Raw genomic sequence first — 21,693 nt, 5'->3', positions numbered from 1 at the left:
GATTTTGTACATTTGTATATTATTTGTGCCATGCAACAGCAGTTGACCTTTGAGCAATGCCATTTTGGTTTGTGAGTTCACTGCTTGCCTTGAGGATAGTATTTTGATGCAACAGTTCTTTGCTCCTGTGTACCTTTGACTTAACAACTTTACTTAAGCTTCATTTAGACTGTTCATTATACTACCAGACTTCACCTCAAGTATTTTGGGAGAATCTGAAGCGTAATTTATCTGTGGAAAATGGACTGAAAAAACTCCTAGCTGCAATTTGTGTGGTTCTCAGTACGTTGGTTCTACTGCTTGTTTGACCATCACCCGTGACTGGCACTTGGGCGACTTGAATGGTCATTTTATAAGGGCTTTTTGGTAAGTAAATTGACAGCTTTGAATTTACTTCAGAGATATTCAGAGCATAATTTCCAGAACCTTCTTCCCCTCTTTGTAAGGGTGAACTAGTGGGCTCCATGAAAACACCCCCAGAGGCAAGCCTTGAATAATTGGCCCTGTACACACTTTATCTGACGCAAAGTGGTTAACAATCTTTTAACTTGTCTTGGAGGTGTATATAGACTTCCATTCTACCTAAATACTGTGCTTTAATGCAATAATAACTTGTACTTAATACAAATTTACACTCTAACAAGACATAGTTTAGTTATTAACAGTTCATTTAAATCTCTTTTTCAATCAATAAGTATGCATAGCAAAATTGTTGAACATGGAAGAATTATTGTTATCCTAAATGATTGTACTGGGATGTTTTACACTAAAAACGTTAAAAATGCGCGAGTACATCACGGTGCTATAAAAACAAGGGCCAAAATCTCTGCTTTAACACAATGACTGCAATGAAATGGCAAACTCTCTACAGTGGACCAATCGTTAAAATGTCTGCTGAAATCCAACACAATATCTGCAGTGTCTCATCCCTAATTGTACATGTTAAATTACTGTTAGCGGACTTGATCGGCCGGACACTTATAGAAATGCCAGCAAACTAACTACAATGTACAAACAAAATAGCTATACAGCGGTTCACAAACTAGATACAATTCTGGTTGTCAATGCAACCACTTGATAATCAAAATAGCTATACAGCTGTTCACAAACTAGATATAATTCTGGTTGTCAATGCAACCACTTGATAATCAAAATAGCTATACAGCGGTTCACAAACTAGATACAATTCTGGTTGTCAATGCAACCACTTGATAATCAAAATAGCTATACAGCGGTTCACAAACTAGATACAATTCTGGTTGTCAATGCAACCACTTGATAATCTCACCTTTTGAAAAGTTATTGCTTACAATAATAATGTATGAGTTTCCTCAAAAATACATTTAAAGTTCTATTCAATGTACAGTGCATGTAAGTATTCGCCCACATACTAGATTCATTTGGTCAGATTTCTTGGGTAACACAAAACAAAAAGTCTGTAATTCGATGTTATATATATGCAACCTCAGAAGCAATGTAACAATTTAACAATGTCTAAAAGACAATAAAACACATCAAGAATGGATTATTAAATCATGTCATTTGATTTCGAGACCAAGCGCTCGAAATCAATTCAAATATTTTACTGATAAATTACTTCTTTCTAAAAAACTATGTTACTCCCGAGGGAGCCGTTTCTCACAATGTTTTATACTATCAACAGCACTCCAATGTTTGTTACCAAGTAAGGTTTTATGCTAATAATTGTTTTGAGTAATGGCCAATAGTGTCCAGTACCTTTAACTCCAGCATATCCAGGTTGTTATTAAAGGAACATTTTATTTGCAATTATAAAAAAACAAATATATCATTTAAAGCACGGACATTTAAGAAACAGATTGCATACTATTTGAAAGACCCCTCTAAGTATTATAGTGGTACAATACATGTACATTACTTTGCAATATATATTCCTAATTGATATCATTTAGCACTAGCTTCCAATATTCTACAAATGACACTGTACATCATGTACACATTTTAAACAGATCAGAAAACCCTTGAAAAAGTTATGAAAGACTTCTCCATGTGTATCAATAGTTACCACACTTACAGATAAAATATGCTTTCCTCTGGAAATCTGGATTAAGTGTGCAATAAAGTTAAGTTTTAAATAAATGTACATTGCTAGTTGTGAAAAGGAAGCCCATTCTAAGAAGAAGTGTGTGTAGCAAAGGTGGTTTGTTGAAGCTGAGTTACCTTAGCTCTACATACTACACATCTTAGAGGTAATAATCTTTGTGAGACAGCCATCTGAATAGTCTTGACAAAACAACGTCGGCAGATCACTTGATGACCACATGGCTTGGTACAAATAGATGCCGGACTGCTCATACACACTACACACTGAAAAAAAAACAGTCAACAAATTAGTATCGTACATTTCTATTTGACAATAGGATGGGCTGATTCAATTCATTTCTATTTGACAATAGGATGGGCTGATTCAATTCATTTCTATTTGACAATAGGATGGGCTGATTCAATTCATTTCTATTTGACAATAGGATGGGCTGATTCAATTCAATTATATTTGACAATAGGATGGGCTGATTCAATTCATTTCTATTTGACAATAGGATGGGCTGATTCAATTCATTTCTATTTGACAATAGGATGGGCTGATTCAATTCATTTCTATTTAACAAAAGGATGGGCTGATTCAATTCATTGGTGGCTACGCCTGTACCTGGCAGTTTCAGAACATCAGGGTCTGGGCCATGTAATACTGTATATCCAAACTGAACCAAAGCCAAGTTCCTTTGTCTCAAGGCCACAACCCTACAAGATCTTAAAGTGCCATTTAAGAACAAGTCACTACTCTTTCATTCATATTCATAAATATCCCTTTTTGTTAAAAAGCGTAATATAAGAAAATCAGTGGAACTTGTCTGTTTTGTACGTTTTTTTTTTCCTGTCATTATTTTCAGACTCAGTTTCACAGTGGGGGTGAGGGGGGTCAAATTGTTAGCGAAACGTGGTGATTGTCAGGGCATACATTTGTTTTGCCTAAAGGCCCGGTCCCACTACAGCGATAACGATAACGATAACGATAATGACGCAAAAAGAACGCATTCTATTGGTTGAATGAGCGTGTGCATATTCTGCGTGGAGCACTTCAACCAATAGAACGTGTTCTCTTTGCGTCATTATCGTTATCGCTGCAGTGGGACCGGGCCTAAAGCCCTTTTCTATAGTTGTGTACACAAATCAGGAACATGTACCATGTATGTGTGTGTGTGTGTGACAAGCAGCACAAAATGAATGTTTTAAATAGCGCTCCATTTTCCTCTTTTTAGACTGAGCTCCCATGAAACTTCAATGAGCTGTAAGCTCGCACCCTTCAGGATTATAAGAGCTACATGTAGCAGCAGGCAAAACGTCCTCAGAGCATGTCTTCAAGTTTCAAGTGACCTGTTAAACTTTCAAGCCAGAATTTATTTTTTATTAGCATTGATTATTTGTTTGTCTACATGAATTAAATTTCAAGGTATGGTACCCGAAGGCCTACTGTACACATTAAAGCCAGTGGACACTATCACTTGTTGTATCTCAACATGTATACATAATAACAACCTGTGAAAATTTGACCTTGTTTGGTAGTCGGAGTTCCGAGATAACTATGAAAGAAAAAAACACCCTCGTGTCACACAAAGTTGTATGCTTTCAGATGCTTGATTTCGGGACCTCAAACTCTAAACCTGAGGAATCAAATTCGTGGAAAATTACTTCTATCTCGAAAACTACTTCTTTCTCGAAAACTACTCCACTTCAGAGGGAGCCATTTCTCACAATGTTTTATACTACCAACCTCTCCCCATTACTCGTTACCAAGTAAGGTTTTGTGCTATTAATTATTTTGCGTAATTACCAATAGTGTCCACTGCCTTTAAGTCTGTAGTCTGTAATAATCATCAATGTACATTGTATAGGGTAATATACCCGTTAAATACTGTAAACAAAGCAAACCATTGATAATCAAGATAGATTGATGCACTTAAAATAAAACAAGGTTTTACTTTTAGCAGAATTTGTTTTTAAACAATGATGAATTACACTTTAATTATTAACACTCTAAATGGAACTATTTATTTGTTCATCAATATTTTTCAACATTACATAAATTGAGATCCCAACTCTGAACGATCTCAAAATAAATGTGTGTAACCTCAGACATGTCAGCATGCAGAGTTGCAATTTATTTCTTATGGTTTTTGATAATTTTCGTAATAAGTTATTGGCCATGACATGAATCCTCACTCACTGTGAATGAGGATGTAATATAATTTACCTGTAGATGTTTTATTTCAGGGAAAAAAGGTGAAAACCACAAGAAATGTTTTCAGGATAATTGCGTAAATCTGCCGTATGCTAAAATAATTGTTTGGCTCACCATAGAGGAAGGTCTCATTGAGACAAAATTATTTTTGTGTGTGTTACTCAGCAAGTAATATTTATAGAAAAGCTTTCTACCATCATTATCTTTAAACTGTTTAATGTAAATCTGGGTTAATCTAAAAGAAGCCAACTCCTTTTTAAAGAGCAATTGTTTTCACAGCTGTCAATACTCCGCTGTATTCAATGGTGATTTTCTGTGATTTAATATTCACGTATTCAGTTCAGAAAGTGCATGATGTTCAAAGTTGGGCATAGACTTAATAATATTGCGCTTAAACCAAGCAAATACACAGCAAAACAAAACAATAATTGATGACAAACCGTTCAACTTGCATAAATTAATATTCTTTATCCCGATGCAAATTTAAAATTGTATTACTGTAAACTGTTCAATTTTGGTTTATTGAAAAAGGACGAAACCATGGTCCACCTGAATGTTAGATGTTTACAATGCTAATTGAACAGTACGAGGAAAATGGCATTTATTTAATTTAACTGAATTGAATTTATTTCAGAGAAGTCAATTTGTGCTTTAGGGGGGTGTGTACAAAATTGTTTTGTGATAATGTGCACGTATTGGGTAGTGATGGTAAACACTACATGTATGTGAGTCACTTGCCATTGCCTATTCTAGCAAACACTCTCAACATGTACGTACGTACGTATTCCTCCATGCAGTAATTAATGCGCTTCCAATACGCTTGCTGTTCACACATCCATTTAATTGGGTTGGATTCAATTGAATTAAGCAGCCTGTTTGCCATCAGGACTAGTATAATGTGATGGACTTGCCATTGTAGTGTACAGCGCTCCAAGGGCTTAACATTTGCCAGGCTGAAATGCACACAGTCAAAATACACTTCAAAATCAGAAGATAGGCCAGTATATTAAATATACATATTTATTTTGTGATCATTTTTTTGCCATAAAAAGATGTAAAATCTACAAATAGAAAACAATATCTAGGTGGACTACTGCACTGGAAATATTTTAAATATTATTTGTTTATTTTCTATTTTTTGTTTTTTTTATTTTTCAAAATGACAGGATAACCCTGCGACTTTGTTTGGAAACAAATTGTAGTTGGCAAGCATTTTTTACTGTGGAATTACTGTAGTTGGTGAGCATGTTTTACTGTGGAATTATGTCGTATTAGATAGAACCTTAATTCCTCCACAGTAGTGAAGTGAGCACTTCAGCAAGAATAATATCATATCAACAAATAACCTTCTGTGAGTTAAGTTTAAAACCCTGTTTAATATTCAAGAGGAGTCAGCCTTTTTGACACTTTGTATGAATTGATGTGCTCAACACTCTTCCAGATGGGGATATTATACACCTGCTAAAATCAACACCTGCACCTATCTAAGGTTATCATGGCCAACACTAAATTATAACCCACTGACTGCTGTCTGTTTACAGTGCATTACCAGAAATCTCTTCAATCAATTTGTGTGTCCATGGGCTATGCAGCGATGACGTGGGTGTTCCAATCCAAGGCTATCTCATCAGCTAATCCATGATTTAGGTTTTACTGACAGAAAAGGCATTTGAAGCCTAAAGGGATGTTGCAGTGAGTTCCTGACTTTCTGCAATGTTCACGGACTCAGCCAGTCTTATCTGATTTAGCTATCATTGAATTCTACCATATTCAAAATGAGTCTCGAATAGCTTGGCCAATATACATGTAACACTATTGTCGGAGAAGAGTGTACATTACGCTCAAGGGAAATAATCCATATTTTTCAGTTTTATTAATATTGTAGGTTCATTTTGAGAAGAAACAGGTCAGGTGTAAGAAGAAACAAACAAGTAAAGTATTTGACACTGTGCTACAATTGTATGTACATCATGCAAAATATGATGTTTACTGTGTACACATTAGGCAGTCTAATTTTCTCTGTTCGTAAAACTGACATTTATTTAATAATGTCCCCCAAATAGTTTAGGCAGTCCTATTGGTTAAAGGGTTGTCACATGACCATATTTACCCGGTAATAAACGGCTGATACACTTGTACATTGTACATGTTGCTATAGAGCTGTTTAAGATGGGTTGGGTAATTCGGCAAGTAGACTTTGCGTGTTGGTTTCTTAAGCTTGGCAGAGGCTAATTTATGCATTTCGCAATCAATATGTACCAGTACTCAATGTAAAATCAATTATTATGTGTGCATACCCGCTCATTAAACATTACCAACAAGCTGACCCCTCGCAAACAGTAGCAGGGGGATGTAACAGGAATTGAACATTTCAAAATTCAAAGTAATTACAGTTTATCTTCAAATTGTTATACTTTTTAACAGAGTCTTCTCAGTCTTAAACAGGGGAACTTTGTTTAATACCTTACAGTGTTGTGGCGCTGCAATTTGCAGGGCCACAACCCTGGCTGGTCTTAAACTACAGTCTAAGACAGCTCTCAATCGCTTGTTACCAAGTAAGTTTTTATGCTAACAATTACTTTGAGTAATTACCAATATTGTCCAGTGCCTTTAATGTCAGCTTCAAACAATGTTTATGTCATTGGAATAATTAAGACCTCATTGATCGTAAGTAATCTTACCTCCTCATCTTTGGAAGATATCGGCTCAGTCACTTCATACTTCTCTAACTTTTTTAAAAGCTGTTGCTGTGAAAGACAAAATGCACAAACATTAGAAAAACCTCAGACAAAAATACACAACAAACAATCTCTCCCATCAGCAACAAAATACACAATTGTTAATACTTGCTTTTCCAACCATTTTCAATTTCATGACTGACACATTTGAGTGATTTAACAGGAAAATGTGCATTACATGTTTGTAAAGGAATTGAAAATTGTATTCATAAAAATGCAGGGTTATTAAATAATGTGTATTGCTAAGTATATTACTTATTTGTTTTCTTCATTAAGCGTAATGAGTTTTTACAATTGGTTGCATGACGATTTCACCTAATTTGTTTTCATCTAATTGTTGAGCAATGAGTCTATGTTGATTGATATTAAGTAATGATATTTCTCACTTCTTCATCTCAAACCACCTGCTCCGTTATCCTAACCTTGACCTTCATACAATCTATTGAGGAATTCAATTCATGAAGGATGCTTGATAACAATTTATTCATCCGTTGGTAACAATTCATTCATACCAATCTGTTGATAATCAAGTTAGTAACACTCTGTAAGATGAACAATCTGAATGGGTTCCATTAGAAAACCAATCACACTAAATGTAGGCCTGGAATTAATTAGAGACAACAGAGGCCTTGGCCTCCATCGACTGGTCTTGGCCTTGGTGACCCTTCAAAGTTCCCCATAGATTTCAATATTTTTGATTTAAAGTGCCCTTGCAATAAACATGGCCTTGTCCTATCAAAGATGTAACTCTAGGTCTGTCAATGTGTTATTTCCAAAGTGTCAACTTTGGCAAGGTTTTTAATTTAATTTATCACATACATTTAGTTTGTAGCAGTAGACATATCAAAAGTTGACAAGGTCGTCTTGCCAAATGCTGTAATAGAGACGACACAAGAACGAGTCTGAGACATGTAGTAAATCCTGGTTCATACTTGCAAAGCAAATTTGACGTCACATGGCCGTTTTTGCAAATACCATTGTCATTTCAAAATTTGTATCACATTCACATTTGCAGGAAGTATGAACTTGGCTAATAAAAATAAACAGTAGGCCTATACTTACAATTTTGCGGTTCAGTGTTTGCAGGTCTTTGTCTGTAAATCTTCTCCTTTCTCGTTTTCTTTCCTTTTCTCTGTATTCGTGGAATTTGTACATTATGTACAGTCCTGGAATTGCCAAACCAGCCGCAAGAGGCTTCATCAAAGAAGAATTCATTGTGATTCCTGCAAACCAACTCTTCACTCACTCAGCAAAAAATGCAGCAAATTCTATCTGCAAAAAGTTAGCAAAATAACAATAATTAGTTGATTGTAATGAGGTTTATAGTTGTAGTTATTGGTTAGACCCAGTAACTGGGGCCCTGTACTCCTTTTTTCGAAATTTTGACATTATTGGTCGTAGCTCCTTTTTTTCTAAATTTTGCCATTCTCTCTGTCGTACTAGGTACGACCGATAATGTCAAATTTCGAAAAAAGGAGTACAGCGCCCCAGTAACTCCTCCCCTTTTTACGAAATTTTGACATTCTCTTTCGTACTAGGTACGACCGATAATGTCGAAATTCGAAAAAAGGAGTACAGCGCCCCAGTAACTCCTCCCCTTTTTACGAAACACGTAAGGCTCCACTGGATATTTGCACTTGTAAACGCAAAAAGTTTGGTATTTTAGGCATTTCTACAAGGTACAAAAATATGTCATAATGTTGAGGCCATATGAAAATATTTGCCCACCGAAAAACTTTCATCAAACACTATTTCAATTCACAATTCATGATGATCAAATCATGTGACTGAATATGTTGCTGAGCATTCTGGAAAAAAAATACAGAGGCTTAAAGAAGCCATGTGCCTTATATCATTTTCTAATAGTTTTTGAGATTTTTTTTTTAACACTCCGATCAATATTATTATTTATATTAAAATTTAAACGATCAGCTTGTTGATTCAATTATCACTGTTTATTTATACGCTTTATTATAAAGTTTTTGAGAAAAAAAGGGGGGGGGGAAAAATAAATGAAAATCAGATTTGAAAGCCAGTGATTATTCACACTTTTTATTGAATTATTTATTTTTGTTATTTTTTGCAAATTACCATGGTAATTTTAAAATTTCATTAAAAAATATTTTGAATAAAACGAAGACAACTGCTGGCTATAGAGTCATACACAGAGTCTAAAGAACACTTGTAGTCATTGTAGATGTTTCTTCCATGTATGGCTTCACCGGGAAACCATGCTTTCTTGTTTGCCGTGAAAACAGGAAAAACTCAAAACAAATGGGGCCAGTTGAAGTCATCGAAGATCGGTGTGTACTGTGAACATTTCAATGTCCATCAAGTTTTAATATATGTTTGCATACTTCATATTAACAAAAGAAGGTTATTAGGGCATCGGTTGATATAAGGCATCATTATTTTTTTCCCAATTCAAAGAAAAAGGCATAATAGCGTGAAAACTGGTAAGGGGAGGATACACACCCACCACTTTATCAGACTATAATACAGGGCAGTTGTCAACCACACCAGGCCACTGACTGAGTACCCAGTGACTGGAGAACACATCAAAAGCTACATAGATTACACGTAGCAGCAGGATTGAAAATAATTGATGTTACAATTGAATTTGGATTTGACCTTTGTACATTTAAACTAAAGAACAAAAAACAATCCCATCTAAGTACCACTCCAGGCGCATAAGAAGGGGCGGATTATCCCATTATCACACATCGGTGTTACATCCAGACTTAAAGATTATATAGTTAATAACCCTAATCAAAAATGGGGCAGGTAACAAAATATGAGTAGAATCCATAAAGGCAAGCGTAATGTTTTTTAGTAAGACTATGTATGTTTTAAAAAGGTCACACAAACAATGACAGTACTGAGCTGAGCAAGTCAATACCAACTTCCCCCTTTCCATTTTTAACTTATTTGGTGATGATAAATCATCAGAAATCATCATGGATAACTTTCCGTATGGCGCCACCACTTTTTCGCTCATTTTTACAAAAAGGGATATCTCATTGAGGTAAATTAGATACTATATTATTTCATATCGAATGAAAACGTGGTGGCGCCATACGGAAACTTTTCCATCATCATGGCTGTCATGTGTCAGATTGTTCGTTCTGCAGCTGTACTACCGCACTGAAAGCGTGTCGGCCATGTTGAATACCTTGGAATGGGACATCTTAGAAAGGGGACGCCAGGCAGCCAGCCTCACCCTCCTCTACAAAATCCAGAACCAAACTATTGCAGTTAATCCAGACCTATACCTCAACCCAGCATCCCATGTAATACTAGATCATTCCACCCAAATAAATATCAGATCATCGCAGGTAGAAAACAGTCATTCTCAAACTCATTTTTCCCAAGAACTGTCATCTGGTGGAACTCACTCCCCGGCAACATCATCACCACCCCTTCAGTTGAGTCTTTTTTACTTGCACCTTGTACAAACGCAACCCTGCAACGCTCATGGACAAGTAGTCCCTCGGCTTTACATCCTGACTTATGCTATAGACCCTACCGAGTATTCAAGTATAAGTAGAAGTAGAAGTGAGATTCAGCACCAATCATCATCTTCAAATGTAATGTAGCAATGCATGGTCGGCTGATGGATGGTCGAAACATTTTTAGTCATGTTATTGTGGAGGTTATCAGGTTATTATTAATGTTATTATTTATTAGTTATTTCAATGAAACAGTCATGTGGAGAACTAGCTAGATGGTTATACTTACCAAAAATGTGGCTACCGCCCGAACGAAGGTTTAGTGTATTGTAGACGCGATGTCATGTCACTGTCAAGTATCAAATTGAGAAAACCACTACACTATACAGTATACTATTATTACGCCACAGTGACGGCCCAGTGACAGCCAGAGTAAACGTTCTTTCGTGTGAAGTTTTCCACCACACCGTAACCACTCTGTATTCAGCAAACGTCACACTATCTATTTTCTTGCTGGTATGAGAGTCTAATTTGAACGCGATAGTTCAGCAGAAAAACAGATGGCATCCATGGTCCGGCAAATGCCTTGATTTACTCATTGTTTATCGTTAGCTAGCTACCTAAAATGACATCAACATCTTGGCTGTGCGCAAGCAATAGCTTTCTCTGCTGCATGCATTGACGACAAACCCCCGTCCGCCGTCCGTACGACGCACGACGACCCAATGCCAAATATCTACACACAGTCTATCTTGTGTAGTCTTGGTGCAAGACGCTGGTGTTGTTCGCGCGAGAGCAGTGTTCTCGCGAAAGCACCGCGTGGGACCATTAACAATTAACGACTTGTCCACAAGTCTATGGTTTAGTTGGGACGATTATCAAGTTGGGACGAAACAGAGCTAAGCACAACAAAAAATAATGCTTAGTAGGAAAAGGTTACCAGCCAAATAACAACAATGTTACATGTACAATTTGTGACTGATATCCTGCTTATTACTGCTTAGCAGATAATTGTTAGCAAAGAAATTGGAATTCGAATTTATGCACAAATGAATGTTGAATGTCAAACAAGTAACTGGTTCTTGTTTTGACATTCGAATGTCAAATAAGAAACTAGCCCCACTTTTGAGCCCAAGGCAACACAAAACAAGAGAAACAAACTTCAATCAAGCTTCACAATCACAGCCTCACAGTCACACCGATCAATTTGTGTGTCGTTTTTCTTCCAAAAATATGAAAATCATCGATATATAAGAATTGGCACTAGTTTTTGCGTTAATCTGTGTACTGTTGCCATCTTGAATCGCATTTTTGAGGTATGGAATGACTTTTCAATGGTTTTTTTGTTTATCTGAATCTGATAATATTAATATTATAAGGCTAGCCTTGTCCTATACTCCTAGAACTATTTCGGTTTCGTCCGGCTATCGTCTCCCGTCCTACTCCTAGAACTATTTCGGTTTCGTCCGGCTATCGCCTCCCGTCCTCCCCTTACCAGTTTTCACGCTATTATGCCTTTTTCTTTGAATTGGGAAAAAAATAATGATGCCTTATATCAACCGATGCCCTAATTTAAATTACCTTCTTTTGTTGATAATAATAATAATATGAAGTATGCAAACATATATTAAAACTTGATGGACATTGAAATGTTCACACTACACACCAATCTTCGATGACTTCATTCAACTGGCCCCATTTGTTTTGAGTTTTTCCTGTTTTCACGGCAAACAAAAGAAAGCATGGTTTCCCGGTGAAGCCATACATGGAAGAAACATCTACAGTGACTACAAAATACACTTCAAGTGTTCTTTGTGACTCTGTGTATGACTCTATAGCCAGCAGTTGTCTTCGTTTTATTCAAAATATTTTTTAATGAAATTTTAAAATTACCATGGTAATTTGCAAAAAATAACAAAAATAAATAATTTAATAAAAAGTGTGAATAATTATTGGCTTTCAATTCTGATTTTTATTTATTTTTTTCCCCTTTTTTTCTCTTAAAATTTATAATAAAGCGTATAAATAAACAGTGATAATTGAATCAACAAGCTGATCGTTTAAATTTTAATATTAATAATAATATTGATCGGAGGGTTAAAAAAAAAATCTCCAAAAATATTAGAAATTTATATAAGGCACATGGCTTCTTTAAGCCTCTGTATTTTTTTCCCAGAATGCTCAGCAAAATATTCAGTCACATGATTTGATCATCATGAATTGTGAATTGAAATAGTGTTTGATGAAACTTTTTCGGTTGGCAAATATTTTTATATGGCCTCAACATTATGACATGTTTTTGTACCTTGTAGAAATGCCTAAAATACCAAACTTTTTGCATTTACAAGTGCAAATATCCAGTGGAGCCTTACGTGTTTCTAAGTTTTGGTCAAGGGAGAGGAGACTCTTTGCTTTGCAAAAACCACACAATTTTTATCTAGGGACTGTTTACATCGCGCACAGAGAGGTAAAAGATTTGCCACGATTTTAGGGACACCTCCAAAACAGGACCTCCTACGATACGGGAGACGATAGCCGGACAAAATCGAAATAGTTCTAGGAGTAGCCATGTCCGCGCCCCATAAATCGGTCCAATTCCACTCCGTACCAAGGATACGGAGTGGATTGGACCATTGGACCGATTTATGGGGCTAGCCTTGGCCACACAAGTGAGGCTAAGCTGAGACTGAGATAGTTGCGATAACATAACCCTCCTCCCGACGGCCGCCAGGCCGGAGGGTTACGAATACGAGTTACGAGTACGCAACTAACATGACTAAGTACGCAACTAAGACTGAGAGTACATGTAGACTGAGTGAGACTGTGTACTCGACCAAAGATCATACGAACCGACATATTAATTTATTATGCTGCCCAATTCTGTGCCACAACCATGTTGTGTGGCTTCATACTACTAGTTGCGATAACGTAACCCTCCTCCCGATGGCCGCAAGGCCGGAGGGTTACGAGTTTGTTTCGAGCGGAAATGGTTGATCTGATCCAACATGTACAATTTCGACAGCTAGTCACCAGATTTGCCCCATTTTTACCACTTTCAAAAATCATGACACAAATTCTGAGGGTACTGTTGCAGTGCTACAGTGCGTGCGCGCCATTATGAGTGAACGGCGTGCAAAGCACACGGACAGCGCGCACACGCACTGCAAAATTGTAACACCTCTTTTACAGAATGGTTTAGCCCAACAACAAAATAATGCGTTTGCAAAGCGATGCGACAGGTTCAAAATATGAACCTGGGAATTCGCTCCGGGATCTGGTAAGTTTTTGTCAATTTTTCTTCGAAATATTTCCTAAATGGTGTTTTGAGTATTATGGCAGGCTGCATATTGCGATTAAGTTCGTACCCTCAGAATTTGTGTTATGATTTTTGAAAGACGTAAAAATGGGGCAAATCTGGTGACTAGCTGTCAAAATTGTACGTGTTGGACCAGATCAACCGTTTCCGCTCTAAACAAACTCGTAACCCTCCGGCCTCGGTCGTCGGGAGGAGGGGGACGTTATCGCTACTACATACTATCTATCTATCTATATGGTGAAGTACATTCCTCTTGTAGTAGAGTATAGTCGTACTGTGAAAGGTGCAAAGTGCGCGACCAGGAACACGACATCCTCTATTTACAAGTGGAAAAAAGTAAATAACGCCACCCATCTGTCCTAACGTAGGGTCAGTGGACTCAGTCTGCTCCTAAACTGCTCCATGGTTTGGGCGGTCACAGCTGATGCTGGCAGGTTGTTCCACAGGCAGATGGCGCTTGGAAAGAAAGAATACTGGAATGCTGAGATCCGGTAGTGTTGTATCTGGAACTGGACGGGGTGACCTCTGGTTTGTGATGTAGATGGAACTAGGTGTGGTGGACAGGATGGTATTGCCACTAAAGCCATGAGTGATTCGGTAAAGCATGATGACTTTGCTTTTTGCTCGTCTCTCGCACAGTGTCTGCCAATGCAGATCTTGTAGCATTGAGGTTACACTGTGACGTGGGTCGTAATAATGCATGACAAAGCGGGCTGCTGGTCTCTGTACCATGTCAATCTTGGAGATGGGGTCTTGAGTGTGTGGATCCCAGACTGTTGAAGCATACTCCAGGGTAGGTCGGACATAGGTGTTGTAGGCTTGTTCCTTGATTTTGGGTTGGCACTTCCTCAGGTTGCGTTGAAGGAAAGCTCTGCTGCTGTTGGCAGATGTTGTTAATGTGAGGCTTCCAATTGAGGTTGCTTTGGATCGTCACACCGAGGTATTTGGCTTGGGCGACGGTGCGAAGAACAGTCCCATGGATGGTGTATTGTGAAGACAAGATGTTTTTCTTCTTGTTGGTGACACGTAGAACTTCACACTTGTTTGGGTTGAAGGACATAAGCCATATGTGTCTTCCCATTCCTGGAGAAGCTTTAGGTCATTTGCCAGGTCAGCAGCATCATTCTCTGATTGGATCGGCCTGTACAGTAGGGCGTCATCGGCAAAAAGGCTAATCTCGGATGATACTGCGTCTGGTAGTTCGTTGATATACACTAGGAGGAGTAGAGGGCCTAGGACCGCCCCCGGGGGACACCAGATGAGACCGCTGAAATGCTGCTTGCCTTTCCTTCCAGGATGACTTGTTGGGATCTGCTTGTCAGGAAGTCTCTTATCCAGAATAGAAGTGTCACACGAACTCCTACTTGATGTAGTTTAAGAAGAAGACGTTCATGTGGAACCTTATCAAAGGCCTTAGAGAATTCCAGCAGGATGGCGTCAATCTGCTCCTTGTCGTTTAATCCTTTTGCAAGATCGTTTATTGTTAGGATGATCTGCGATTCACATGAGTGTCTCTTCCTGAAGCCAAATTGCCTGCTTGACAGAATCCCTTGATCATCAAGATGTTGAATGACTTGACTGTGGATGATGTGTTCCATGATCTTGCAGGCAATGGATGCCAGCGAGATAGGGCGATAGTTTTCAGGCTTGTGTCTGTCTGCTTTTTTGAAGATGGGCGAGACGTTTGCTGATTTCCATTGTTGAGGGATTTTGCCCTGGTGGAGTGTGGCCTTAAAGAGGAGAGTCAAGACTGGTGCAAGCTCATCAGACCCTTCCTTGAGTATGTAGGCAGGTAAGTTATCAGGACCTGGTGCAGTAAAGCGCTTGATGTTTACGCACTCCTTCACAACCAATTTCAAACTCAGGTACTGTTGGGTGGGGACTAGTGCCAAGGTATGGAAGTGTGGCTGTATCCTCGTTGGTAAACATTGATGTAAACTGGTCGTTTAAGATGTTTGCCTTCGACTTGCTGTCATTGTGTAGGATGCCATTCTTCATTAAAGGGGCTACGCCAGAGTTGTCACATCGCTTACTTTTGATGAAGGACCAGAACTTTTTGGGGTTTACATTTCGTCGCAGATCTTGTTAATGAAGAAGTTGTATGCTTTTCGGCAGCCTTCTTGCATGGTGGAAATTGTTGTCGGGAGGAGTCGTGAGGTGTCTGTATTTAGTGTGACCGAATGTCGCTTCTATTTTCTGGTAAACTTTACTATAAAATATTTGTAATGTTATTACTAACAAATTTGTAACAGAATCAAGCTTTTAATGGGACTATAGTGGAACTCTATATCTTCCTCCATGGACTGAATTACATAAAAAATGAGGCCTTCCACACAGTGAAAATCAAATTTTTTCAACTGGTTTGCAAGGTGCCGGGTTGTAGGTGCCGAGTTTGCAAGGTGCCGAAGTGACCGGTACTTAGAATATAAGGTTAGGGGTAGGGGTAGGTTTAGGGTACTTCTAGAATCTATAAGAGGCTTCCTGTGAGACCTCCTGTTGTGTTCTTACGTCGTCAATATAGGTAATAACAGACAATACTTGGGTTCTATTCACGTGGTTAAAAACAAGCAAAACAACAGAGCTCTCGTACAACAAGATCTTGCGTGAAACAATGACATCATATTCTATAAATAGATCACTGAGTCTGCATACACTACACCTCCTTAACGCTATATGTTTTTAAAGTCGGCGTTGATACACAATGAAAGTTTTACGACACCGTTCGCCATCAATAACTAAAATTTCCTTTAAACTACACACCCGAAACTCTAGCTTTTTCAATAAAATACCAACCAATGACAGGTTTGAAAACATACATGTATGGCGTCTCTCCAATGTCGTGCATGCATTAGCACTGTAAATAGCGGACTATCTTTTGTAACGTACTACCAAAACTTTTAAGATTTCAACACATGATGAAGTGCAAGTGTCTTTAAAAAGGTTGGATAGATGATAACAAAAAATACTTCAGTTTTTAATTGTGATAGCAATAGTTTGATTCAACACTCTCCCAAAACTACATGTAAATTGTATTGCAAACAATTATTCTTAGCTGGTACTCTGCAGTTGAGCATCACAGAAAGTATTTCCATAACGGAACACATTGCCTTGGATTGGTCGAGTTGGTGTTTGAAAAGCATTTGACACCATTTGTTGTGAAATTCAAATGGTTAGATCCATGTAGATACTTTAAAAGCAGAATATAATGACACACACTAGCATGCCTCGAAATTACAATTTTTTTTCCTTTTATGTCGCAAAGAAACATGGTCTGCCATTTTGGTGAGTCAAAATGTTTACTCCCTAAAATGGCCGATGGTGTAAGTTTGCGACATGAAAGGAAAACCGTGCAATTTTGAGGCATGTGGATATATGGATCATTCTACTAACCAAGTTTGCATTTTATAACAAAAGGTTTCAAACGCTTTTCAAAAACCAACTTGACCGTTCCATAATGTGTTCTTTTAAACATTCATCTTGCTGTACTTTTATATATTTATTGTGTGATTAAAGGTGAGTTGTTTTAAAATTATTCTGTGATATCATTTTATTGAATGTGCAACTATGTAGAGGCCAACGATCTGTACAACAGGGCACAGCTGGTATGCTTTATATTGTCGTTCATTTCTTGTTTTTCATTCAATGCAGATTTGACAGTGTATGATTAATTATGGGTGCATGCATGCCTTGCCTATTTGGGAGTGCAGACGACTATGAAGAAACAGACCCTGTAAGTATAAAGGCACCCAACACTATTGGTAATTACTCAAAATAATTGTTAGCATAAACACTTACTTGGTAATGAGCAATATAGAGCTGGTGATACATGCAGTACAAATCATTGTGAGTAACGGCTCCCTAATTTAGTTTTTGGGAAAGAGGTAATTTCTCACTTAAGTATTTAGATGTTAGGCCTAGGGTGTTTTTTATTTCATTGAATTCTCTTTCAACTTTGATGACCAATTGAGCTCAAATTTTCACAGGTTTTTTATTTAATGAATCTGTTGGGATACACCAAGTAAAATACTGGTCTTTGACAAATACCAAATGAGGGTACATGTACAGTGCTTCTATAACACTATTCTGTCGTGTCCATTGGTAGCTTCATATGACGTGTGTGATATATTTGCTTTGGCCCGCTTGGCTACATTATATAATTTTGCATACACCTCATGTCAAAGGTCACACCATGACCTGCATTCCCAGGTTTAGTAAATGAAATGTTTTTCCAGGATGGCAGCTCCTTTGCACAATGTGTGTATTCATTGTCTGTAAACCTATTCCAAATACACCACAGCAATTTGGTGTACTTGAAATACTATGATACTGTGGCGGAGACCGCTTTTTGCTTAACCTTATAGAGTTGTTGAGACAATTTATATTATCTCTTATTTTAATACTTATAATGTCCTGCTAATTCATTGCTTTTTTCCTTTGTGTGTATAAACTGAGTGTTCACACATTTGGTTGTGTGATTTGGACGGTGTGTTCGCGTGCACGCAAATGCGCACGCTGACTACTGAAAACGCGCAGGCTAGTGAATGGGTTTACATTTATGTTCTTATTATTTGCATGTTAACCAATCAGTTCCCTGGTTTAGGCAAGCTGCGTGCAGCGCGCATTTCTTCTAGGCTATATAAAGCGATGAAAACTTTAGCTCAGGGCTCAGTCTACCAGACGGGTACGACGTTACAAGACCAAAGGCCTGAAGATGTAAACAGATGCCAGCGACTAAGAAACACAAGATACTCTTATAACTCACACTTTTATTAGATGATGTGCACTCAGCCACGGCTACCAAAACTGTTTCGTGCGATCACCCCAATACAATTATTACCCAGCGGACTGATTGAATACAGAGATTACCTTAAGTTAATACCGTTTACATCAAGAGAGGGCGCTATGTACATTTTGTAATTGAACATGATTGAATAAAATACACTCTGTGTAGTTCCTTACGGTTAATGTCAACCCTCTGTTTGAAACAGTGGATTTATTTCAATGTGCCTCAGTTTAAGTGGAGTTAAAGGACAACCCCCCCATCCCCCATATGTTTCATCTTTCCCCTGTGGCTTCAGATTCCAGAGTGGTGGCTTGGTTAAATCGATAAGAACCATCATACCCCACCCCGGAATCGTTACAATACCATACTATGAATATTTTCCATTTGCAGCTCTAACCCCACACCAACATCTACACCAATGTAATATCCAACAGTGGCATTGGACTTCCAAGTCATATTTAGTTAACCTTTTTAGTTCAGGCATGTGCAATTGGCATTGTCCTTGCTGTTTTGTTTTGTTATTCCTGTATTTTGTACTGTTCTTTTTGTTATGCCGAATAATAAAAATTATTATTATTTATATCAGGCTTTCAGAGGCAAAAATATATCAGCGTATTGAACGCTTTTGTAAAAAGTACCCAGATGACAGCAATATTGTGTCAGTAAAAGTTCCCGGATTGAGCAATATTGCTTCAATATTGCTCCATCCGGGTATTTTAACACTTGCACGCGCGTCACACGCGGCGCCTGATGCAACGCTCACCATGTTGGGTAAGTTAGATTTACGTGTATTAACGCCGCGTCGCATAAAATGTGCATTTTCACTGCATAATGCACAGCATAAAGTTATATATAAAAACGCACAGTGAAATTGCCCACAGTATGGCGCATTCAAGATTTTCAACAGCATTGAAATAGAAAAAAACCATAATAAAATTGAATTTGAAAATCTGGAGCCAAAATAGTGTTCAAATAGTCCTCAGCCTGATATAAATAATAACAATAATATTGGATTGCTTTTTTTCGGGGATACAAGAATATATTGCACTCGCTATGACAATATTGCACTCGTCTTTGACTCGTGCAATATTGTCATAGCTCGTGCAATATATTCTTGTATCCCCCTCAAAGCCATCCAATATTATATAAGTATTCATTGTATTCAATGGAAATAATAATAGCAATAATAATAGTAATAATAGTAATAATAATACAAAGCTTTTATATAGCGCTTCACACAGAAAGTCTCGAAGCACTTTACAAGAAAAACAACAATACAAAATACCAATAGTATAAATCAACATAATTAATGATAAGCATAAACACAAAAAGTATTTCCATTACTTCCAGAGTTCTTGAACAAATAACAGTCACAGTACTTGGGGTGGATTCAAACCCATGAACCTTGCAATTCTAGAGCAGTGTCTACCAACTAGACTACCGAGATTGCCCGGTAGATACAGGCAATTTGAATCCACATTTATCTATATCCTGATGCAAATTAATTTAACATCTATTCTGTTATGTTATTATGATATACTCATATGGCTTGATTGACTGTACAACAACAAACGTATGTCTGCTCATTATATTACAGGAAGAAAGGCGCCAACAGCAGGCAGAAGCAGCTGAAAAACGCATCAAACAGGTACCAGCTCTTTGAAATTAACCTCTTGAAATCTTCAATAGAAGTCAAACAACAAATAAACAAACTTTGGATGACACCTGTAAGTGGTGGCTGTCCGCTATTGGATATCAATAATAAATAACAAATCAAATTGTCCTCATTTGGATTTGAACCCAAGACCCCTGACACTCCAGGTAGATGCTCTACCAACTGAGCTAAGGCACAGCGGTATACTCCCTCAGGTTAATTTCTCTTGATGTTGCAAATTCCGTGTGAGGCAAAGTGAGTACTGTACGTGGATTATGGTTTGGAATACCCATACACTGATGTGCCTCAATTTTAACTTGATTTAAAGAAGTTAGAAAAACATATCAGGTGGTTTAATATTATATGAACCACCATTGTTATTAATAGCTACCTTTTGTGAAAAAATTAACAGGAGGAATCACGAGGTATTAAAGACCCTGAGGGTTTGAAGAGACGACAGCAACAAAAAGATGAAGCTGATAAACAGGCTGAAGCATTACAGCAACAAGGAGCAGGAGAAAACCAACTAGCGGTAAGTTGAGCATCTTCCTAAGAATCTTATAAGCCTCTTTTTATGTGGAGAAGGTTGTTAAACTTTGCAGTTTGGTGTTTGTGTGTGACATATTAAAGGGAAGGTACATGTTTGGTAATTGACAAAGACCAGACTTATCACTTGGTGTATCCCAACATAATAATTAAATAACAAGCCTGTGAAAAGTTGAGCTAAATTGGTCATTGAATTTGCGAGAAAACGATGAGAGAAAAACCACCCTTGTTGGACCAGTTTGAATTGTGTGCTTTCAGATAAGAATAAAAGACCTCTGGCTAGAAGTATTTTATTTTTTTAGTGAGAAGTTTTCTCTTTCTCAAAATCTATGCTACTGCAGAGGGAGACGTTTCTCAGATTGCTTTATACTATCAACAGCTCTCCATCTCCATGCTCGTTACCAAGTTAGTTTTTAAGTTAATATTTTTTTTGAATAATTACCAAACATGTACCTTCCCTTTAGCAGTAATATTTCATCCACTGATTTTTACCTGTTTTTCCTTTTGACATTAACAGTGGCAAGTTGGCTGAGAAAAACAATGCAGATGCAATCTTCAATTCCAGCATTCATTTAATGTAAATAATCTATGTGATAGTAAGTTTACAAGATATATATATTTGTGGCTTGAAACATTGTCTAGTTGTCATGTAACTATCGTTTTCATTTAAAACACTTCAACAGTTTGGATGATAACAAGAAAGTAGATAGAAATTTGCACCAAGGATAAAAAATATTAATGTTGGTATTACCCATTGTTTACTCAGTACGTTCCCGAGCTCTGTGAACAAAAATCACAGGTATCTTTTTGGGTGGGATTCAAACCCACAAACTTTGCAAATCTAGAGCAGTTCATACCGTACCAACTAGACCACTGAGATTGCTCAATAGCTAGAGGTGTGTAGGGTTCGACCTGCCTCTCGCTACCA

At 37.6% G+C, this 21,693-nt stretch overlaps 2 protein-coding genes across 2 annotated transcripts; one reads left to right on the top strand and one right to left on the bottom strand.

Annotated features, from left to right (window-relative positions):
- Positions 1-1,734: 1,734 nt before the first annotated feature.
- Positions 1,735-11,154, bottom strand: LOC117300318 (mitochondrial E3 ubiquitin protein ligase 1-like). The gene is made up of 4 exons (XM_033784062.1): positions 10,756-11,154; positions 8,080-8,289; positions 6,961-7,026; positions 1,735-2,346 (listed from the first exon to the last, which is right to left on the bottom strand). The coding sequence occupies exons 2-4, from the start codon at positions 8,230-8,232 to the stop codon at positions 2,152-2,154; spliced, it is 414 nt and encodes a 137-aa protein (XP_033639953.1). The 5' UTR covers positions 8,233-8,289; positions 10,756-11,154; the 3' UTR covers positions 1,735-2,151.
- Positions 11,155-11,607: 453 nt separating this feature from the next.
- LOC117300136 (small VCP/p97-interacting protein-like) lies at positions 11,608-21,384 on the top strand. Its single transcript, XM_033783847.1, has 5 exons — positions 11,608-11,782; positions 17,431-17,512; positions 20,163-20,213; positions 20,632-20,751; positions 21,283-21,384. Exons 2-5 carry the CDS (start codon positions 17,453-17,455, stop codon positions 21,295-21,297), a joined length of 246 nt encoding a protein of 81 aa, XP_033639738.1. The 5' UTR covers positions 11,608-11,782; positions 17,431-17,452; the 3' UTR covers positions 21,298-21,384.
- Positions 21,385-21,693: the final 309 nt, after the last annotated feature.

Source organism: Asterias rubens, chromosome 15 (assembly GCF_902459465.1).
Source record: "Asterias rubens chromosome 15, eAstRub1.3, whole genome shotgun sequence".
Lineage (NCBI taxonomy): Eukaryota > Metazoa > Echinodermata > Asteroidea > Forcipulatida > Asteriidae > Asterias > Asterias rubens.
The sequence above is the reverse complement of the archived record's forward strand: the minus strand, read 5'-3'. Positions and strand labels throughout refer to the sequence as shown.

Coding starts and splice junctions, on each gene's coding strand:
- LOC117300318 (XM_033784062.1), bottom strand. CDS start 8,232: ATGAATTCTTCTTTGATGAAGCCTCTTGCGGCTGGTTTGGCAATTCCA. Junction 7,027..8,079: donor AAACACTGAACCGCAAAATT/GTAAGTATAGGC, acceptor TGTCTTTCACAG/CAACAGCTTTTAAAAAAGTT. Junction 2,347..6,960: donor TATCTTCCAAAGATGAGGAG/GTAAGATTACTT, acceptor TTTTTTTTTCAG/TGTGTAGTGTGTATGAGCAG.
- LOC117300136 (XM_033783847.1), top strand. CDS start 17,453: ATGGGTGCATGCATGCCTTGCCTATTTGGGAGTGCAGACGACTATGAA. Junction 17,513..20,162: donor ACTATGAAGAAACAGACCCT/GTAAGTATAAAG, acceptor ATTATATTACAG/GAAGAAAGGCGCCAACAGCA. Junction 20,214..20,631: donor CTGAAAAACGCATCAAACAG/GTACCAGCTCTT, acceptor AAAAATTAACAG/GAGGAATCACGAGGTATTAA.